This window comes from Erinaceus europaeus, chromosome 9 (genome assembly GCF_950295315.1).
Source record: "Erinaceus europaeus chromosome 9, mEriEur2.1, whole genome shotgun sequence".
Lineage (NCBI taxonomy): Eukaryota > Metazoa > Chordata > Mammalia > Eulipotyphla > Erinaceidae > Erinaceus > Erinaceus europaeus.
Window position 1 is genome coordinate 125,467,156 of NC_080170.1, and position 21,877 is coordinate 125,489,032.

Sequence of the window (21,877 nt, forward strand, 5' to 3'; positions counted from 1 at the left end):
TTGCACATGCATAACATTTCCCAGTTTCCCATATAACAACACAACCCCCACTAGGTCCTCTGTCATCCTTCTTGGACCTGTATTCTCCCCACCCCCCCACCCCAGAGTCTTTGACTTTGGTGCAATACGCCAATTCCAGTTCAGGTTCTCCTTGTGTTTTCTCTCCTGATCTTGTTTTTCAACGTCTGCCTGAGAGTGAGATCATCCCATATTCATCCTTCTGTTTCTGACGTATTTCACTTCACATGAATTTTTCAACGTCCATCCAAGATCGGCTGAATGTTTGTTGTTTTTTAATTTTTTTTCAGAACCATTATACTGTGTCCCCAGGTGCCTGTGTCTCTCTTGTTAAAATAAATAAAGAAAAGACAATAATACATTTATACACACAGTCTAACAGGTATGTCTGGGGGTAGGGAGCCGGGAGGTGGCTCAGCGGAGGGTAGCCTTTCACACTTGAGGTCCTGGGTTCGAGTCCCAGCACCACATGGGCATCATTGAGGGAGCCCAAGGATGGTAGAGCAGTGCCTGCCGTGGTCTTTTGCTCTCTCTCTCTCTCTCTCTCTCTCTCTTTCTCCTCTCTCTTTCCCTCCCTCCCTCCATCCATCCCTGCATTTCCAGGCATGAGCTGGGGCTGTCTCTCACAGGCTGAGCTGTCTTCCTGGCCCTGGAATTGTTGCTGTCGACAGGTGGATGGCTGATCAGCCACTAGCTGTACCCAGCCCACCCCCCAAGAGTGGGAGGGAGAAGGGAAGGACCCCTTCCTTGTCCTCACGGTGACCAGCACCTTGCGGGAGAGACTTGCCCAGTTTCCACCCCACTGGCTAATGAGCCAGAGAGGCAGGTGGTAGGGGGACCGGGGAGGGGCCAGGGGTGGGGGCAGCTCTGAAGACGGGTCTGGACACAGGCACCTTCCTCCAGCTGGCTGCCCCCGCATCCTAAGTGTGGAAGAAACCCTCTCCCATGCAAGTCACCCCTGCATTAGACGAGGACAAGGCCACAGCGGTCAGAGTTGCCTCCCCCTGCACCCACAGTGTGGGCGCGACCTGGGCCCAGTGGGCTTGGGGGTAGGGGCACCTCAAGGCTCCACTTGCTGTATTTTTCATGAGCTTTATTTATTGGACAGAGACAGTCAGAAATCGAGAGGGTAGGGGAGACAGAGAGGGAGAGAGACAGAGAGACACCAGCAGCCCTGCTTCACCACTTGCAAAGCTTCCCTCTGCAGGTGGGGACTGGAGGCTCGAACCCTGGTCCTTGTGCACTGTAATGTGAGCACTTAACCAGGTGCGCCACCATTCACCCCGCCCCACCTCTGACTTCTGAGCTCACGGGCCCCAGCGCCACCCACTGGGGAGCTCTGGAAATACATAGCTCTGGCATGAGGCAGGGCCAGGAATTGAACCCACAGCCTCTGGGGCCTCAGCCTGGTCCCGGTCTCTCTCTCTCTCTCTCTCTCTCCCTCTCTCTCTCCTCTTTATCTCTTTCTCCCCTTTTCTCTCTCTCTCTCCTCTTTATCTCTCTCTCCTCTCCCTCTCTCTCCTCTTTCTCTCTCCCTTTCCCTCTCTCTCCCTCTCTCTCTCTCTCTTTCTCCTCTTTCTCTCTCTCCCCTCCCTCCAGGCTTGATACAAAGTCTCTCCTCAGAGACACCCATGTCTGAAGCAGGTTCTGGGGAGTCTGAAGCTGAGGCTGGAACCGGGCCACCTACGGGTGCTCCGTGAGTTACCCAGAGCCTCCAGGAGCTCTGAAGCCCCCAGGCCTCTGCGGGCCTCTGCCACTCACCCCTCCCTGAAACCCCCCAGTGCTGGATTTTGTTACAAGAAATAAAATAAAATAAAGAGATTTGCTTTATTGACTTCATGGTGAGAGAAGCCAGTGTTTCTCTGACAGGTGTGGCGCAGGGAGGCTCAGGCAGGCCCTTCCTGCACTCCACCCTCAAGCTGTCTCCCCGGGAGACACGTGGGGAGAGGAGCCTTGTCCACCGCGGGCACTGGCCTCCTCCTGTGCTCGCACCCTGGCGGGGAGCTGGGGCAGGTCTGAGCACCTCTGGGTGTCTCCAGCCCTGAACAGAGGCCGGAAGCCGGCAGCATGGGAGGGGGTGGCTGAGTGGTGAGGGCATGGATAGACAGAAGGACTCATGGATGGGGGGACAAGAGGCTGAATGAAGAGCTGGATGGTTGGAAGAGAGATGGATGACGAGTGTCTGGATGGTTAGGTCAGTGGGCAGGTGGAGAGATGGGTGGATGGGTGGATGGGTGGGTGGATGGATGAGTGGATGGATGGATTGGATGGGTGGATGGATGGGTAGATGGATGGGTGGATAGGTGGGTGGGTGGATAGATGGGTGGATGGAAGGATGGATGGAAGGATGGGTGGGTGATGGGTGGGTGGATAGATAGATGATGGATGGATTGGATGGGTGGATAGATGGGTGGATGGGTAAATGGATGGGTGGATGGGTGGGTGGATAGATGGGTGGATGGAAGGATGGGTGGTTGGTTGGGTGGATGGTGGATGGATGGATTGGATAGGTAGATGGATTGGATGGGTGGATGGATGGGTAGGTGGATGGATGTGTGTATGGTTGTACAAGTGAATGAATGATGGATGGATGGTGGATGAGTGGATGGGTGGAGGAATGGATGGGTAGATGGGTGGATGGGTGGATGGTGGATGGGTGGATGGATGTGTGTATGGTTGGACAAGTGAATGAATGATGGATGGATGGATGGATGGATGGATGGACTCCCACCTGTGTCTGGAGGCTTACAGCCAGCGTCCACCACGGCCCTTGACATGCGCGCCTGGGGTCCCATCACAGTGGAGGTAGAACCCTGGCCGAAGAAGCTGGGGCTGAGAGAAGGAGCAGCATCTGTAGAGGAGACAGAGCTGAGCAGAAGCCGAGAGGCAGGAGAGCTGCGGCTCAGTGGGCAGGGAGGAGAGACAGGGAGAGGCAGAGCGCAGGGCAGCGTCCCTGGGTCGAGGCTCTGGTGCCTTCCCGAGAGCCTCCAATTATTCTCATCACACCGTGTGTCCCGGGCTCACGGCCTTTTACAGGCTTTCCCGGGGGGTGGGGGGACCTATTATCCCGCCGCTCAGCAGGCCCAGGCTCCCTCTGCAGGGCCTCCTTGGGGTGGGGGCGGCAGGCAGGGCCCCTCCCCCAGCCAGGTGGCCCAGGTGAGCTGCGCCTGTCTCCTCCGCTCTAGGGAAGCGGCTTGCGGTGCTCAGGATTAGTAAGTGGCGTTACTCAGGACACACTGTGGGATCACGGCGGGGACGCCCACCGGTGACTCTTTCTAAGTCATGTCTGTCCACGTTGGGCCTGGGAGCCATGGGCAGACGGACACAACCCCCGCAGTGCAGCATCACAGAGGACGTGCAGGGCCGTCTCTTTGCTCACTGTCACTGCAGGATGCCAGAGGGGGTGCGTCCTATGTCACCACCACCGCCTGCTCAGCCAAGCTCCTGGCCAGGGACACAGGTGAGGGGCCTCTGGGCCAGGCTGGAGGTGGTGGGGGTGAGATTCCTCAGGCTTGAGTCACAGAGGTGAGTGGCTATAAAGCAGACCCCTCCCACAAACAAAGAAAGAATGAAAGGAAGAAAGAAAGAGAAAAACCACAATCCCCAAACAGCCGCCAAGAACCTCCAGGCAGGCGGGCTGGGCTGGCGTGACTTCTTGGCTCTCCCAGAACCCTTTGTACCTTTATAGAAAAGAGAAAAATGCAGAGAATCTGAGCTGCCTGGCCTCCGGGGAGTCCTGTGCAGACCGGCAGGGGCAGAGGCCGCTGACTGCCCGCCCCGGGGCACAATTCCTCCGGTTCCCAGGCTCAGGAGAGGGAGGGGGTACGGGGAGGAGGGGTGCAAACAGGCCTCAGAGCCGGGGAGTCAAGGCGTGGGGACGCCCTTGTGGCATCCTGCTCCCCCTGCAGGTGAGCGGGCAATGCCCCTCTCTGCTCCCTGGGGCACCACCGTCTCCATGGCTACCGCATCTGGCTCTTAGTGCCCCCTGACAGAGCAGCTGGTACTTGGGAGACTGGTAGGTGGGGTGAGGAGTGGCGGGTGGAGGGGGGGAGGGAAAAAGGGAGGGGGATGGTGGGTGGGCGGATGGATGATGGATGAGTCGGTGGATGGATGGATGATGGATGATTTGTAGAGAGGGGGAGGGATGAATGGATCCATGGAAGGTGGATGGATAATGGATGGATGGGTGGGTGGCTGATGGTCACACAGCCTGACGGGCGGATGTTTAGATCACAGGTGGATGGACGCTCTCACAGTGAGTGGACAGCTGGGGAGTGAGGAGTGGATGGAAGGAACTGGCTGGATGATGGGTGGATAATGGCGGACAAAGGATGGTGGAGGGGTGGTGGATGGTGTGTGGGTGGGTGGGTGGCGGTGTGTGAGGACGGCACGGAGGCATGGATCATGGTGGCGGCTGGCTGGGTGGATGGGGACAGACAGGTGGGGGCCGTGTGCGTGGTGGATGACGGGAACTCACAGAGGGATGGCGGGCGGGCGAGTGGAGAGAGGGCACCCTGCCACTGTGCCCTGCGGGGAAGCCACGGGGGGCGTGGGCTCAGAAGGCCGGGGAGGGACTGTGGGCGAGTTGGGAAGCCCGCACCCTCTCTGAGCCCCCAGCAGCTCCAGGGGAGAGTGGGCCCCCCTGCCCCACCGCAGGCCTGCGATCACTCCTGGCCCACAGGACTGTCATAAAGCGGGGCCTCCAGGACTGGCGGCCAGTCCTGACTTGCTTTGGGGGCTGTTGACGTGCAAGGAACCCCCTTGTAGGTGTTGGGGCACCTGGGGGTGGGGACGGGAGAAAGCTGCCATGTGGAGAGCCCTCTGCTCCTCTCCAGTCACAAGCACACCCCCGCCCCCCCTAAGGCCTTGCCCGGGCACCCAAGGTGAGCCGACACTCCAGGACGTCACCTTCACTTTCCTGTGGGTGTCCAGGGCTTCTGGGAGCTGCAGAGTGCTGTAGGCGGGGAGAGTTCCCCGGATGCCCGGCCTCAGATGGGCATCCCTGGCCAGCAGCCCGCAGGCCTGGCCCACGGACCAAGGACGGAGAAGTGGCCCCGCTTAGGCGCCGGTTCCGGCTGGACACACTGTGCCGCCTCGGGTCAGTGCGCACAGACAGGCTCTGTTTCCGTTGTCACTTGACCCTCTGTGACGACGGGGACACGGGCCTCTGCTTCCCTCTGGGGACCGGCTCCCCTCCCGCTGCTGCTCAGGCTGACCCTGTGCTCTGCCGCTCCTGGCTCCGGGTTCAAACTGCCTCTCTGGAGCCTCTCCCGTGGCCCTCCCCCAGCTGCATCCACCCAGCTGTAACTCCGTGAATTTCTTCGGGATTTTCGGCCTCCTCCTCCTCCTCCTCCTCCTCCTCCTCCATCCTTTTATCTAGTTCTCACGGCATGATCTTTTGGTTGCTGCTGTTCCGTCTGTTTTCTTTAAAAAGGGTCCCCAGGCCGGGGCGGGGCCCACAGCACAGGGGTTCTGCAAAGAGACTCTCCTGCCAGAGGCTCTGAGGCCGCAGGTCCGAGCCCCAGTACCACCATCAGCCAGAGCTGAGTAGTGAGCTCTCTCTCTCTCTTTTTCTCCCTGCATCTCTCTCATTAAAATAAATAAACGAAGAGTCAGGTGGTGGAGCACAGGACTGAACACACATGTTACAGGGCACAAGAACCAGGGTTCAAGCCTCCTGTCCCTACCTGCAGGAGGAAGCTTCACGAGTGGTGAAGGAGGGCTGTCTCTATCTCTCCTTCTCTATCTTCCCCTCCCTTTCAATTTCCCTGTCCTATAAAATAGAGAAAAACTGAAGGAAAAAATTCCTTTTTACCTTTCCTTAATTTCATTTAAAAAATAGAATAAAGGAATAAACTTAAAAATAAGTGTCCTCAAGATGTTGAAACTCGAGCCCTGCAGAAGCTGGGTAGAGTCTAGACTATGGGATATTCATTCTTCTTTCCTTTTCTAAAAAAAAATTTATTCTCTTTATTTATTTGTGGGATGGAGGCAGCTGGAAATCGAGAAGGAAGGAGGAGACAGAGAAGGAGAGAGACAGAGAGACACCTGCAGCCCTGCTTCGCCACTCGCAAAGCTTTCCCCCCGCAGATGGGGGCCGGAGGCTCAAATCCGGGCCTTTGATCATGGGAACTTGTGCACTCGGCCAGGGACACTCCCAGCCCGTCACTTTTCTTTTTTCTTTTTTTTTTTTTTTTGAGACATTTTCAAGTTTTAGTGAGCATGTCCTCCAATTTGCAAAACAACCCCCCCCCCCAGAAGAACAGTGTATTTTCTTTTTCTTTCCTTATTTTTTTAAAATTTATTTCTTTATTGGGGAATTAATGTTTTACATTCAACAGTACATACAATAGTTTGTACATGCATAACATTCCCCAGATTCCCATTTAACAATACAACCCCCCCCCCCATGTCATTTATCATCCTTCTTGGACCTGTATTCTCCCCACCCATCCACCCCAGAGTCTTTGACTTTGGTGCAATACGCCAATTCCATTTCAGGTTCGACTTGTGTTTTCTTTTCTGATCTTGTTTTTCAACTTCTGCCTGAGAGTGAGATCATCCCATATTCATCCTTCTGTTTCTGACTTATTTCACTCAACATGATTTTTTCAAGGTCCATCCAAGATCGGCTAAAAACAGTGAAGTCACCATTTTTAATAGCTGAGTAGTATTCCATTGTGTATATAGACCACAACTTGCTCAGCCACTCATCTGTTTTTGGACACCTGGGTTGCTTCCAGGTTTTGGCTGTTACACATTGTGCTGCCAAGAACATATGTGTACACAGATCTTTTTGGATGGGTGTGTTGGGTTCCTTAGGATATATCCCCAGGAGGGGAATTGCAGGGTCATAGGGTAGGTCCATTTCTAGCCTTCTGAGAGTTCTCCAGACTGTTCTCCACAGAGGTTGGACCCATTGACATTCCCACCAGCAGTGCAGGAGGGTTCCTTTGACCCCACAGCCTCTCCAGCATTTGCTGCTGTTACCTTTTCTGATGTATGACATTCTCACAGGAGTGAAGTGATATCTCATTGTTGTCTTTATTTGCATTTCTCTGACAATCAGAGACTTGGAGCATTTTTTCATGTGTTTCTTGGCCTTTTGGATCTCTTCTGTGGTGAATATTCTGTCCAAGTCCTCCCCCCATTTTTGGATGGGTTTATTGGTTGTCTTGTTGAGTTTGGCAAGCTCTTTATATATGTTGGTTATTAAACTCTTGTCTGATATATGGCATGTAAAGATCTTCTCCCATTCTGTGAGGGGTCTCTTGGTTTGGGTAGTGGTTTCTTTTGCTGTGAAGAAGCTTTTTAATTTGATGTAGTCCCATAGGTTTATACTTGCCTTAGTCTTCTTTGTAATTGGATTTGTTTAATTGAAAATGTCTTTAAAATTTATGTGGAAAAGAGTTCTGCCAATATTTTCCTCTAAGTATCTGATAGTTTCTGGTCTAACATCCAAGTCCTTGATCCACTTGGAATTTACTTTTGTATTTGGTGAAATACAGTGGTTCAGTTTCATTCTTCTGCATGTTTCAACCCATTGTTTCCAACACCATTTGTTGAAGAGACTCTGCTTTTCCCCATGTAATAGTCTGGGCCCCTTTGTCAAAGATTAGATGTCCATAGGTGTGGGGACTCACTTCTGGGCTCTCAGTTCTATTCCACTGGTCAGTTCATGTTCCAGTACCAAGCAGTTTTGATAACAATGGCCCTATAATACAGTTTGAGATCTGGGAGTGTGATGCCTCCAGTTCTGTTCTTTTTTCTCAAGATTGTTTTGGCAATTCTAGGTCTTTTCTGGTTCCAGATAAACATTTATAGCATTTTTTCTATTCTCCTAAAAAATATGCTTGGGATCTTGATGGGGATAGAATAAAATCTGCAAATGGCTCTGGGTAGTATGTTCATTTTGATGATATTAATTCTTCCAACCCATGAACATGGAATATCTTTCCACTTCTTTGTGTCTTTTTCAATTTCTTTGAGTAGTGACTCATAATTTTCAGTATGCAAGTCTTTCACCTCTTTGGTTAGGTTTACTCCTAGATATTTTATTGTTTTTGTTGCTATAGAAAAAGGAACTGATTTCTGGATTTCAATTTCTTCTAACTTTGTGTTTACATAGAGGAATGCCTCTTTTTGAATGTTAATTTTATAGCCTGACACATTACTGTATTGCCTGATGATTTCCAAAAGCTTCTTGCTGGATTCCTTAGGTTTTTCCATGTATACTATCATGTCATCTGCAAATAAGGAGAGTTTGACTTCTTCTCTTCCAATCTGTATCCCTTTAATTCCTTGCTCCTGCCTGATTGCTATAGCAAGAACTTCCAACACTATGTTGAATAGTAACGGTGATAGTGGGCAGCCCTGTCTAGTACCTGATCTGAGGGGAAGTGCTTCCAGTTTTTCACCATTGGGTATGATGTTGGCTGTAGGTTTGCTATATATAGACTCCACTATCTTCAGGAATTTTCCACCTATTCCCATTTTTTGTAGTGTTTTGATCATAAAGGGATGTTGTATTTTGTCAAAGGCTTTCTCTGCATCTATTGATATGACCATGTGGTTTTTGGTCTTGCTTTTATTGATGTGGTGGATCACATTGATTGATTTACGTATATTAAACCAACCTTGCATGCCTGGGATAAACCCCACTTGGTCATGATGAACAATCTTTTTGATATACTGCTGTATCTGGTTGGCTAGAATTTTGTTCAATATTTTCGCATCTATGTTCATCAGAGATATTGGTCTGTAGTTTTCTTTTTTGGTTGTGTCCCTGTCTGCTTTTGGTATTACGGTGATGTTGGCTTCATAGAAGCTGGCAGGGAGTATTCCAGTGTCTTCAATCTTCTGGAAGACTTTTAAAAGTAGAGGTATTAGTTCTTCTTTGAAAGTTTTGTAGAATTCATTTGTAAAACCATCCGGTCCAGGACTTTTATTTTTGGGAAGATTTTTGATAACCATTTCAATTTCGTTAGCTGTGATGGGCCTGTTCATGTTATCCACTTCCTCTTTACTTAGTTTTGGAAGTTGGTAGGTATCTAGGAAATCATTCATTTCTTCCAGGTTCTCTAGCTTGGTGGCATATAGTTGTTCATAGAAGCCTCACATGATATGTTGAATTTCTGCAGTGTCTGTTGTGATATCTCCTCTTTCATTTACTATCCGATTTATTTGGGTCTTCTCCCTTTTTTGTTTTGTGAGTCTGGCTAAAGGTTTGTCGATTTTGTTTACTCTTTCAAAGAACCACCATTTACTTTCATTGATCTTTTGTGTGGTTTTCCTATTCTCAATGTTATTTATTTCTGCCCTAACTTTAGTGATTTCTGTCCTTCTGGTTGCTTTAGGGTTCCTTTGTTGTTCTTCTTCTAGGTCTTTAAGATGTGCAATCAGGCTGTTTATTTGTGCCTTTTCTTGTTTCCTAATGTGTGCTTGTATAGCTATGAACTTCCCTCTTAGGACTGCTTTAGCTGTGTCCCAGATATTTTGATAGCTTGTGTCTTCATTTTCATTGAACTCTCGAAACATTTTGATTTCTTCCTTGATTTCCTCTTTGACCCAGAAGTTGTTAAGAAGTGTACTGTTTAGCTTCCACATTTTGGGACTGTTACTAATCTTTTGTTGATTGTTAAGTGTTAGTTTAATTCCACTGTGGTCTGAGAAGATGCTTGGGATGATTTCAGTGCTGTTGAATAGGCTGATGCTATCTTTGTGGCCTAACATATGGTCTATCCTTGAGAATGACCCATGTGGACTTGAGTAAAATGTGTATTCCAGTTTCTTGGGATGAATGACTCTGAAAATGTCCAATAGTTCTAGTTTATCTATCTCTTCATTTAGCTCCCTTATGTCTTTACTGATTTTCTTCCTGGATGATCTGTCAAGTTGAGATAGTGGGGTGTTGAAGTCCCCTACTATGATTGTGTTACTGTTAATATATTGCTGTAGCTCTTTCAGTAGAAGTTTGATGTATTTAGATGGCTTCTCATTGGGTGCATAGATATTAATAATTGTTAAGTCCTCTTGATTGACTGATCCTCTGAGCATTAAGTAGTGTCCATTCCTACCTTTTTTTAATCTTATCTATTTTAAAGTCTATCATGTCAGATATGAGAATAGCTGTTCCTGCCCTTTTTTGTGGGCCATTGGCTTGAATGATAGTTTTCCATCCTTTCACTTTAAGTCTGTGTTTGTCTTGTTGAGTTAGGTGGGTTTCCTGTAGACAACATATTGTTGGGTTGTGTTTTCTGATCCATCTTCCTACTCTGTGTCTTTTAATAGGTGAATTCAGGCCATTGACATTTATTGATATCAAAGATTGAAGATATTTTAACGCCATTCTTGTAGAGTTTTAGAGTGTTTTGATATATGTCCTATTTGTGGTGGTCTGGTTGTTTATAGGAGACCTTTCAGAACTTCTTTCAGGGCAGGCTTGGTGATGGTTGCTTCCTTCAACTGTTGCTTGTCTGAGAAGGTTTTGATGCCTCCATCTAGTCTGAATGACAGTCTAGCAGGATACAGTAATCTTGGCTGAAAGCCTTTCTCATTGAGCACTCGATAGATATCTTGCCATTCTCTTCTGGCCTGTAGTGTTTGTATGGAGAAGTCTGCTGCTAATCTTATGGGTTTTCCTTTGTAGGTGACTCTTTGTTTTTCTCTTGCAGCCTTGAGGATCCTTTCTTTATCCTTATTCCTTTCCAATCTAAGTATGACATGTCTTGGTGTCTTTAGGTCTGGGTTAATTCTGTTTGGGACCCTCTGGGCTTCTTGAATCTTTATGTCTTTGGTGTTGTCTAGACTAGAGAAATTTTCAGCTATTATGGCCTGGAGAATGCTTTCTTCCTCTCCTTCTCTTTCTTCCTCTGGTAAGCCAATAATGCGTATATTGTTTCTTTTGAAGTCATCCCATAGGACTCTGTTGTTGTTTTCAGCATCTCTTAATCTCTTTTTGAGATCTCTTACTTCTTTTTTAGTTGTCTCTAATTCATCCTCAATCTTGCTAATTCTGTCTTCAGCCTCATAGATTCTATTCTCTCTGCCCTCTACTGCTTTCTGGAGTTCATCTATTTTGTTGCCCTGCTCTGATACTGTTTTAGCTTGTTCAGCTAGTTGCCTTCTTAGCTCAGAGATTTCAGCTTTCAGCTCTCTAATAATCATGAGATAATTAGAATTTTCTTCCATATTCTCATTTGTTGTTTCTGCATTTCTGATTACAATTTTTTCAAATTCTTTACTCACCCCTGTTATTATTTCCTTAGCTAATGTTTGGATGTTGAACTGGTTGTTTTGTGCTTCACCCTTTGGAGGACTTTTAGCTGGACTCTTGTCCTGGTTCGAGTCTCCAATATTTTTTCTTGTTGTTTTAACCATTTTATATATTATGTTATGAGTTCCCTTTATCAGTACTTTTCAAATTATTGATCACTATTGCCTGGATTGACTTGTGTCTAAGTAATTTAATTAAAGGGTTTACAGTGGTGGAAGTTAACAGTTTGTTTTTTTTTTTCCATCCCTGAGTTGGAGCTCAGTGGTGTAAAAGCCTCTTTTTTTTTTCTTCCCTGTAGGCTATGGGAGCCTGAGGGCTTTTAAACTATCAATAGGCTTCATAGCTTTATCACTGACTCCTGACCAAGAGATAAAGCAGGGTGTGGCAGAGATAATCCAGTGGTTATGCAAAGAGACTTTCACAGCCCCTCAGCTATGCCACCAAGGTATAGGTCTTCTCCTGAGTTTCCTGGTTAGATCTCTGTCCCCCGGTGTCCCTCCCTGTTACTGCTCCAGATTCTGAGGGCAGTAGCAATGGAGACTCAGAGTTGCTCTTCGTGAGTCTCTGGGGAGTCCTTTCCTCCCTTCAGCTGTCCCCTTGTTGTGGAGCAGACTGGAGGTGGTGTCTCCACTGACAAACTGTTGAACTGTTAGCCATCACTTAATCTCTCCTTAGGCCCCTCTCTCCTCTCTGTCACCAGCCACGCGTGTTTGTACTCACGGGTGATTTACTGGGTTCCTGTGGTCATTCTAGTCCTGTCTTGTTTCGGTCCGGGTGGTCTCCTTTGGTATTCCTAGTTGATCCGGGAGAGGAGAGGAGAGGAGAGGAGAGGAGAGAAAGCTATCTGCTGCTCGTAGCTCCGCCTCCGGAAGTCGAATCTATTTTTTTCTTAATTTATTTATTGGGGAATTAATGTTTTACATTGAACAATACATACAATAGTTTTGCATAACATTTCCCAGTTTTCTACATAACAATACAACCCCCACTAGGTCCTCTGTCACCCTTTTTGGACCCGTACTCCCCACCACCCACCCCAGAGTCTTTTACTTTGATGCAATATGCCAAGAATTCACTATTTTTAACAGCTGAATAGTATTCCACCGTGTATCTAGACCACAGCTTCCTCAGCCCCTAATCTGGGTTCCTTTGGGTTTTGGCTGTTACAGCTTGTGCTGCTGTGAACACAGGTGTACACAGATCTTTTAGGGTGGCTGTGTTTGCCTCTCTCTCTCTCTCTCTCTCTCAATTTAAATGGTTGCTGACCTCCCAGGGAGAGTAGCACCATGGCTTGAAAGTTTGCCAGCTCTCCGAGAGGGGCTGACCAGGCTCTCAGAAGAGCCTTGTGCCCGTGTCCACAGGAGCCCAAAGCCATGATGAACTGGCTCCGCTAGGAGGCGCAGGCTGGCCGCAGAGTCCCTGCCAGTGTGGACGCCCTGGGGGGGGGGCATGGAGGCTGGAGGTACAGAGACAGGGCCAAGCAGAGGCTCTGGTTTCAAAGGGCAGCCCAACCCCTGTCATTGTCCCAGCAGGAGTGCGGGAGGGAGGGGGTGCTGGGAAGTGGCAGGCGTGGGCAGGGACCGCACCACCTTGGGGACCTGCTGGACTGGTTTTACTGGAGGGAGGGAGGGGGCTGGCTGGCTAACTGTCCTGAGTGGCACTTCCCAGGTTGCTAGGCAACACCTCTCCCTGAGCCCAGACACCCAGACACCCAGAAGGGCTGGCTTTCTGCTGTCCTGCAGGCTGGGGCCTCCTGGGGTGACCTGCCCCTGCCAGAGGTGTGGGGTGCTGGGAGGGGGCAGCTGAAGTGGGGGCGCTCCCCAGCCCCCTCCCCAACCCCCTCCTGTGGGGTCTAGACTGACTCCTGCATGGGGAATCTCAGAGAGAAGAGGAGCACTGACTGGGAGACAGAGAGGACAGAGGAGGAGGAGAAAGGACAGGCCATGCAGGGACGTGGACAAGAGAGAGAAAGAGAGAGAGAGACTCCAGCCCCTGGTCCCCCAGCTTTCTGGTCCCTTCTGGGGAAGTCAGGACCCTCAGGGGATGGAAAGAGAGAGAGAGAGAGAGAGAGAGAGACCCCAGCCCCCTTGTCTCCCCAGCTCTCTGGTCCCTTCTGGGGAAGGCAGGACCCTCAGGGGAGAGAGAGAGAGAGAGAGAGAGAGAGAGAGACCCAGCCCCCTGGTCCCCCAGCTCTCTGGTCCCTTCTGGGGAAGGCAGGACCCTCAGGGGAGAGAGAGAGAGAGAGAGAGAGAGAGACCCCAGCCCCTGGTCCCCCAGCTCTCTGGTCCCTTCTGGGGAAGGCAGGACCCTCAGGGATGAGCTTCAGCCTCTGTCTCCAGGGTCCCCTCGGCCTCCATCTGCATGTTGTGGCCTTTGCAGTCAGGGAGGGAGGGAGCCGGGGCAGGATGTGCAGACACACTGGGCTTCTGGGCCTGACCTGGGCCTGCTCCTGGCTGCTGCAGGGGGCAGGGGAGGGTGCAGGGGGCAGGGGGAGCATGCAGGGTGCAGGGGAGGGTGCAGGGTGCAGGGTGCAGGGGAGGGTGCAGGTTGCAGGGGAAGGTGCTGCCCTCCGTAATCTGCCCTCCAGTAGGAAGGCCCCGGGTGGGTCCGGTGGGGGTTACTGGGTGCCGCCCTGCCTGGTCAGTCTCCTCCTGCTGTCCTCGCCCCTGACCCATAGGCCTCTGCCCAGGGGCCCCATGTGGGGCTCACAACTGGGTATCTGATCCAGCTTCCTCTCCCAAGAATCAGCCCAAGAGAAATAGTGGTAAAGGCAAAGGTGACGACCGCCTGTCACCTGTGTCAGATGCTATATTGGCAACTGTGTTGGACCTTTTCACTCTTACTGGGTTTTGTTATTTTAATTATTCCCTTTGATTCTGGCCTCCAGGATTATCACTGGGGCTCAGTGCCTACACTAGGAATCCACTGCTCCTGGAGGCCATTTTCCCCCATTTTTGTTGCCCTTGTTGCTGTTATTTTTATTGTTGCCATTGCTGTTGTTGTTGCTGGATAGGACAGAGAGAAGCGATCCCCCTGCAGGTGGGGAGCCTGGGGCTCAAACCGGGATCCTTATGCCGGTCCTTGCCCTTCACGCCATGTGCACTAAACCCGCTGCACTACTGCCTGCCCCCCATTATTCCATTTTTAAAAATAAATTATTCACTTGTTTTATTATTGGATATGGACAGAGAGAAATTGAGAGGGGAGGAGTGGGAGACAGAGAGGGAGAGAGACTGAGAGACACCTGCAGCCCTGCTTCACCACTCCTGAAGCTTCCCCCTGTGGGTGGGGACCGGGGCCTTGAACTCATGTCCTTGTGCGCTGTAGTGTGTGCGCTCAGCCAGGTGCGCCACCACCTGGCCTGATGATTTTTCCATTTGAACTCACCTTTGAGCTCCTGGGTTTGCAGGTCTTTTGCAAGTTGACTGACTAAGGGCTCATGACAGACGGCTTGTTTTCCCTGTAAGCACCATCTCACTGCTCCTGGCAAACTTGTTCAACCAGACAGAGACACGTAGAGAGGGGAGACAGCACATTAGCAGAGCTTCCTCCAGTGCGGTGGTGCCTTCCATGTGGTGCTGGGGGCCAGCCTGGGGCCATGTGCTTTTCAAGGCATCTGTCCTGGTGAGCTCTTCATGGCTCTGGTCACAGTAAGTGACTTTAATAGAGAAACCTTACATCCAAGAATTTGCCACGTCCCCTGCACCCTCCTTCCAGCAGGGTCCTTCGGGCTCTGTCCCCTGCCTCACTGCCTCCCGCCGTGCTGAGAAGCTCAGAGACAGACAACCTGCTATGCGTCGCGATTCCCTGATAGGAAGATAGGAAAATGGAGCCTGCACAGTCCCCGTTCGGCTGTGTCCCCACAGTCATCTTTCTGCCCTGGCTTTATGTCTAACTCCTCTAGCCTCTGCTTTTTAGGTGGATTTGTCTGTCTGTTTGGTTGTTGGATTTCACTCTCTCTCTCTCTCTCTTTTCTCCATTTTTAATCCCCCCCCCCACCGCACCCTCCGCAGAGCCTAGCTCCACTCTGGCTGACGGGGTGCGGGGGATTGAAACTGGGACTATGGAGCCTCAGGCAGGAGAAACTGTTGGCATCACCATTATGCTACTTACTTTTGAAAATTTTTGAAATTATTTATTATTGAACAGAGATAAAGGAATATTGAGGGGAAGGGGAAAGAGACAGCTGCAGACTGCAGTTCCTGCATGTCACCAGGTGCACTGCCTTCTGGAACTCTCTTTCTGTCTCTCTTTCTGTCTCTCTTTCTGTTTTTATTTTTTATTTGCTGAGCTCCGGCTGGTGGTGGAGCTGGGGACTGAACCTGGGGCCTCAGAGGCTCAGGCAGGAGAGTCAGCTGCAGACCCCCTGTGCCGTGTCCCCAGCCCGGATCCGAGCTTCTCTCTGGGGTCACAGCCTGAGCTTGAAGAAGGTTCATTTTCTCTTTTTGGCAGAGTAAGCAGCTCACGTTTGCACACTTTCGATGCTTCTGGGAAGACTTTATTTCAGGACAGACAGACAGACAGATGGAGAGACAGAGACACTAACGCCTTGAGCTTCTGGCCATGATAGATACACACAAAGATACAGAGAAAGCCCAGAGCCCTGCTGAGCTCCGGCTGTTGGTGGTGCTGGGGATGGAACCTGGGCCCTGGAGCCTCAGGCAGCAGAGCCCTTGGCAGAGGCCCTGTGCTGTCCCCCAGCCCCACCACTTGATTGTCTCCATTTCTAGAAGTTCCTGCACAACTGAGTCCGGTGGGTAGTGGGCATGGTCCTGCCAACCACCCCCCATGGCAGGGCAGCGGGAAGAGGGTCTCTGAGGAGACGGCTTCACCCACATGGCCCCAAGAAGACACCACAGAGAGGCAACAGGACAGCCAGGGTGAGGACAGGTGCAGGAAGCAGGTTTATTTGCTCACAGGAGGGGGGGCTCAGTCAGGACGGGGGGCATTGGGCGAGCCCTGGTCCCTGCCCCACTCAGAGGATGCCTGAGACCACTTCTCATCCTCTGGGGCAGAGCCCAGGGGCACAGCCAGGACCTGTGCAGGGGGACAGCAGGCGGCACAGCTGGCAGAGCCGGGCTCAGCAGCAGGACGGGGTCCCACAGGACATGGGCTTGCAGAGCAGGGCAGAGCGGGACGGCTGGCAGCACCCGGAGGACTGGCAGGAGGACTGGCAGGGGCTGGACACACAGCAGGAGGAGGAGGCACAGGGTGCAGGGCTGCAGAGCAGGGAGGGCTGGCAGCACCCGGAGGACTGGCAGCACCCGGAGGACTGGCAGGAGGGCACCACACACAGCACCGGCCTGCAGCTCACGGGGACGCAGCAGGACGCCTGGCAGGGGCTGGACACACAGCAGGAGGAGGGGGCACAGGGCATGGGGCTGCAGAGCAGGGAGGGTTGGCAGCACCCAGAGGACTGGCAGCAGGGCTGGCAGCACCCACAGGACTGGCAGCACCCAGAGGACTGGCAGCACCCAGAGGACTGGCAGGAGGGCACCACACACAGGAGGGGCCTGCAGCTCACGGGGACACAGCAGGACGCCTGGCAGGGGCTGGACACACAGCAGGAGGGCTGACAGCCTGAGGAGCAGCTGGTGTGACACATGCTGGGTGCTGGGTGCTGGGTGCTGTGGAGGGTGAGGGTGGAGGTGGTGTGCCGGGATCCCTCCCTCCCTCAGCCTTTATACCTGGCTGTGGGCGTCAGGCAGCACGGAAGCACCTCCTGACTTCCTCCAGGCTGTTTCCTTGATCCCCCAGCACCACCTCCTCCAGGAAATCCTCCTAGCCTGCTCCCCACAAGCCCAGGTCCTGGGGCCCTGCCTCCCCCGGGGGCTTTCCCTGTGACCATGCGTCTGAGGAGCCCACGGGCCTGCCAGGCCTGGACTCTGCCCTCCTGCCCCTCCTCTGGAGCCTGCCCCCACCTGGGCACTGGACTGACCCCCACCCCCAGGTGGACAACTGGTCCCAGGGATGGACCAGAGCAGGCTGACCATCAGGGGTGCCTGGGGTGCAGGGCTGGGGCTGGGTGCTGCAGGGCAGATGGTCCCTGAGGGGTGACCCTGAGCTGGCACCTGCTGGTGTCAAGGCTCAGAGCCCCGGGCCAGCAGCGGGGGAGGGACTCTGTCAGGAGCGGGAGGGTCTGGGGGCGGTGGGGGCCCAAGGGGCTGCAGACGCTCACCCAGCACGCGGCACCCAGGGCTGTGTCCTCTGGGGAGAGAGACCCTGAAGGCAGGCTGGTGCAGGGACCCACCCTGAAGAAGGAGCATGGGACAGACGCAGGGACAGATAGATGGACGGATGGAGTCAGAGTCTGGCTCTGAGGAGGGACCCGGGCTGGACACAGCGTGTGGGGCACCAGAGACACAACTCAGTGTCTCTCTCTCTCTTCTCGTCTTTATCATTGCGCCAGGTGCTCTGGAGTCGGTGCTGGCACTTCTTCTTCTTCTTCTAGCGTTTGCCAAGAATCCACTACTCCGCAAACTTTTTTTTATTTATTTGTTTCTTTCTTTATTTATCTATCTGTTGTTAAAATTTTGGTGGCTCTTGCCAGCTGGGCTAGCTTCACAGGCGGGTAACAGAGACGACCAGAGACATACGGCTGGGCAGGGCAGCTTTATTTCTTTATTCAGGAACAACGATTCATAAACTAAGACAAACTAATCACCAAACAGAACTCTGCTGTCTCTTTGCAGCGGCGCAAGCACTCTCTCTTTTACTCTGCAACTCTGGAACTCAGGAACCCTCTAGGGGTTCCTTGGGGTGGGGCCTAGCAGGCCCGCGAAACTAACAGGACTGATCCAATTCTCTTGGTGGAGGAAAACTACCCATTTTAAAGCATACAACAATTCCCCCTTTTCTTTTTAACTAAGTGACTACAGTATCAAGGGTGTGGGGTCAACAGAAACCTCTATCATACGGCATTTTTAAAAAAGAAACTGGCACAAACATGGAGAAACATGCAAGCAAGTAATAAGAACCAGTGTGCTGCCAAGGGAAGGCCTGAGGGGGCCTTTTTTGCCTCTGTGGGCAAAACTTTATCAGCTTAAAAAAACATTTCTTGCCTCTGGGGGGCGTACTTTCTTGACGGGCATTTGCATGGGGGCAGGGAACGGCCTAGAGTCCCAAAGGCAGCTGGCTGCAATTTACTTACTATGAAACAAAACTTGTTATTAGCATATTTCTAATAGAGAAGGAATTTGAGACTTTTACATAGCAACAATGTCTTTTAACCTTTTGTTACACCCATTCAAGATGGAGTTGTGGGCAGGAAAGGAAACCTCAGGCATGAGAATAATTAGCATAGCCATTGTGCGATCTACCATTTCTAATAGAGAAGGTAATGGAGAGTTTTACATATCAACAAGTCTATTTAACCTTTTGTTTAGACTAACTTAGTTAAAATATATTGTTTGTTAACTAATTTTTACCTCAGACTTTAAATGTAAGTTAATTTTATCTTTATGAGAATTACGTTGAAAACCTTTTTCTTTCTTATTTATTTATTTATTATTTATTTATTTATTTTTTATTAAAGAAAGGATTAATTAACAAAACCATAGGGTAGGAGGGGTACAACTCCACACAAGAAAACCTTTTTCATTTAACTTTGTCTAGTAAGAATTTAGCCTTAAAGTTACTGTTTACCAAACTTTAAACATACACATAAACATGGTCATTAATACACAAGGAGAGAAACCTTTGTTATGAAGACATGTCATTTTAAACACGAATTTAAATCTGTACTGTCTTAGTTGTTGGGGGGGGGGTTCACCATCTGGAGGTGGCTTCCCTCGCAGCTTCACTTTTAGGAATTGCAGGTTACGATCTCTGCACAAATCTCTGCATACTCCAGCTTGTCTGCCTTCAGACCGGACCGGCACTGGAGATCTTGTGTGCCCAGTTTTGGCAGGGAGCCCGGGGGTCCGGGAGGTCAGGGATCGTTCCAGAATTCATAGCAAGAGGGCGGGCAGGCCAGTTTTGTAGAAGGCGTGGGCCTAGGTGCCCAGGGGTGGCGACCATGATAGGCCGCCGTGGCCCTGCCCCATGGCCCTGCCATGTCTGCTGCCCTGTTCGCAGTGGCCGAGCAGTGTGGAGGGATCATGTGTCCAGTGCACTGTGCCACACGGTGGAGAGCCGGCTCCTGTGGGCTGGCCTGCGTGCTGGCATTGGGCTCCTGTGTGGTGGCATCAGGCTCCTGCGTGTTGGCATCGGGCTCTAGCGTGTTGGCATCGAGCTCCTGCGTGGTGGCATCAGGCTCTTGTGTGGTGGCGTCGGGCTCCTGTGTGTTGGCGTCAGCCTCTTGCGGGTTGCGGGGCTGCGGGGCTGCGGGCGCGGTGCGCGGGGTTGTCTGGGCGCAGCCGGCTGGCTGGCTGTTTAACCAGGTGGAAACAGCAGCTCCGTGCCTCGCCTCCTGCCCGCTGGCTATTCCCGCTGGCTGTTCTGAGTTCGCCCCAGCGAGTGGAAACCACAGAGTGGTCAAGAGATAAATGTTCCAGAAACAACGAAACAGTCTCGTGAAGAAAGAGCAGAGGCCTTTGGAGATCTCTTCACAAGCAGAAGAGAAGGCCATAGTGTATAGGTAGCCAAATTGTCCTTACTTATCTGAGAGATGCGCAGGTCAGCCCCACGTGGGGGCCATTTGTTGTTAAAATTCCGGCAACTCCAGCGGTGGTCTCTTGGGCAGCTTCACTTCTAGGAATTGCAGGTTGCGATCTCTGCACAAATCTCTGTTAAAAGACGTTGTTGATATGTAAAAGTCTCAAATTCCTTCTCTATTAGAAATATGCTAATAACAAGTTTTCTTTCATAGTAAGTAAATTGCAGCCAGCTGCCTTTGGGACTCTAGGCCGTTCCCTGAACCCATGCAAATGCCCGTCGAGAAAGTACGCCCCCCAGAGGCAAGAAATGTTTTTTTAAGCTGATAAAGTTTTGCCCACAGAGGCAGATATGGCCCCCTCAGACCTTCCCTTGGCAGCACACTGGTTCTTATTACTTGCTTGCATGTTTCTCCATGTTTGTGCCAGTTTCTTTTAAAAAATGCCTGTATGATAGAGGTTTCTGTTCACCCCACACCCTTGATACTGTAGTCATTTAGTTAAAAAGAAAAGGGGGAATTGTTGTATGCTTTACATTGGTTTATTCTAGCCCTCCCCCGCCAAGAAAATTGGATCAGTCCAGTTAGTTTCGTGGGCCCGCTTGGCCCTGCCCCTAGGAACCCCGCCAGAGTTCCAGAGTTGGAGAGTGGCGGAGTGAGAGAGAGTGCTTGTGCCAATGCGGGGGCAAAGAGGCAGCAGAGTTTTGTTTGGTGATTAGTTTGGGTTAGTTTATGAATCGTTGTTCCTGAATAAAGAAATACAGCTTCCCTGCCCAGCCGTATGTCTCTGGTCGTCTCTGTTACCCGCCCGTGAAGCTAGCCCAGCCAGCAAGAGCCTCCGAATTTTAACAACATCTATTATTCTATTTTTTAAAATCTTTTATTTATTAAAAGGAACCATTTATTTATTTATTTATTTATTTATCATTTATTCCTTTTTGTTGCCCTTGTCTTATTGTTGTAGTTATTATTGTTGTTATTGATGTTGTTGTTGGATAGGACAGAGAAATGGAGAGAGGAGGTGAAGACAGAGAGGGGGAGAGAAAGACAGACACCTGCAGACCTGCTTCACCACCTGTGAAGCGACTCCCCTGCAGGTGGGGAGCCGGGGGCTCGAACCGGGATCCTTACACTGGTCCTTGCGCTTTGCGCCATGTGCATTTAACCGCTGTGCTACCGCCCCACTCCTATCTATCTTTAATTTCTTCCTTTCTATTTCTCCGTTCCTTGCTCTCTCTCTCTCTCTCTCTCCTCTTCTATTTCCTCTTTTCTTTCTTCTTTCTTCCCAGCGCCCTGCTCAGCTCTGGCTGGTGGTGGAGCTGGGGACTGATCATGAGACCTCAGAGCCTCAGGCAGGAGATGCTTTGGCAGAACCATTATGCTACCTACCCCAGCTTCCCCTAAGCAATTATAAAATCTGTTTCATTATTTTCAGTGTGAGATTTGAAGAGGGTTAAACCGGGAACAGCTGCTGGCTATGATAACATCACCCCAGAACTCATTCTTAACTTGGGCCCCGTGGCAAAGAAGTGGCTCACTTCATTCCTGTCCCACATCTTGGAATCTGAAACTATGCCCAAAATTTGGCATCGTGCGATGATAATAGCAGTTTTGAAACCATAGAAAGACCCAACACTGGCCGCCAGCTATAGACCAATTTCTCTCCTCTTCGTGTGTTACAGACTCCTTGAGAGGCTGCTTCTGTCACGTATTTCTCCTCTTACAGAGAAATTCCTATCACCGGCCCAAGCTGGTTTCCGCCCAGGAAGATCTACCTGCGAACAAGCCCTGGCCCTCTCAACTTGCATTGAAAATGGATTCCAGAAGAATTTAAAGACGGGTGCTGTCTTTGTTGATCTCACAGCAGCCTATGACACGGTCTGGCACCGTGGTCTCCTAGTCAAGATCTCAAGATGCCTGCCTCCATGGGTGGCCAACACTTTATCGTTTCTTCTCCAAAACAGAGGATTCTGGGTGCATCTGGGTGACAA

General features: G+C 50.9%; 1 protein-coding gene across 1 annotated transcript; it reads right to left on the reverse strand.

The window, feature by feature from the left end:
- Positions 1 to 16,184: 16,184 nt before the first annotated feature.
- Positions 16,185 to 16,929, reverse strand: LOC132540506 (keratin-associated protein 10-4-like). Its single transcript, XM_060198766.1, has one exon. It carries the CDS (start codon positions 16,896 to 16,898, stop codon positions 16,374 to 16,376), a length of 525 nt encoding a protein of 174 aa, XP_060054749.1. The 5' UTR covers positions 16,899 to 16,929; the 3' UTR covers positions 16,185 to 16,373.
- Between the last annotated feature and the right edge of the window lie 4,948 nt (positions 16,930 to 21,877).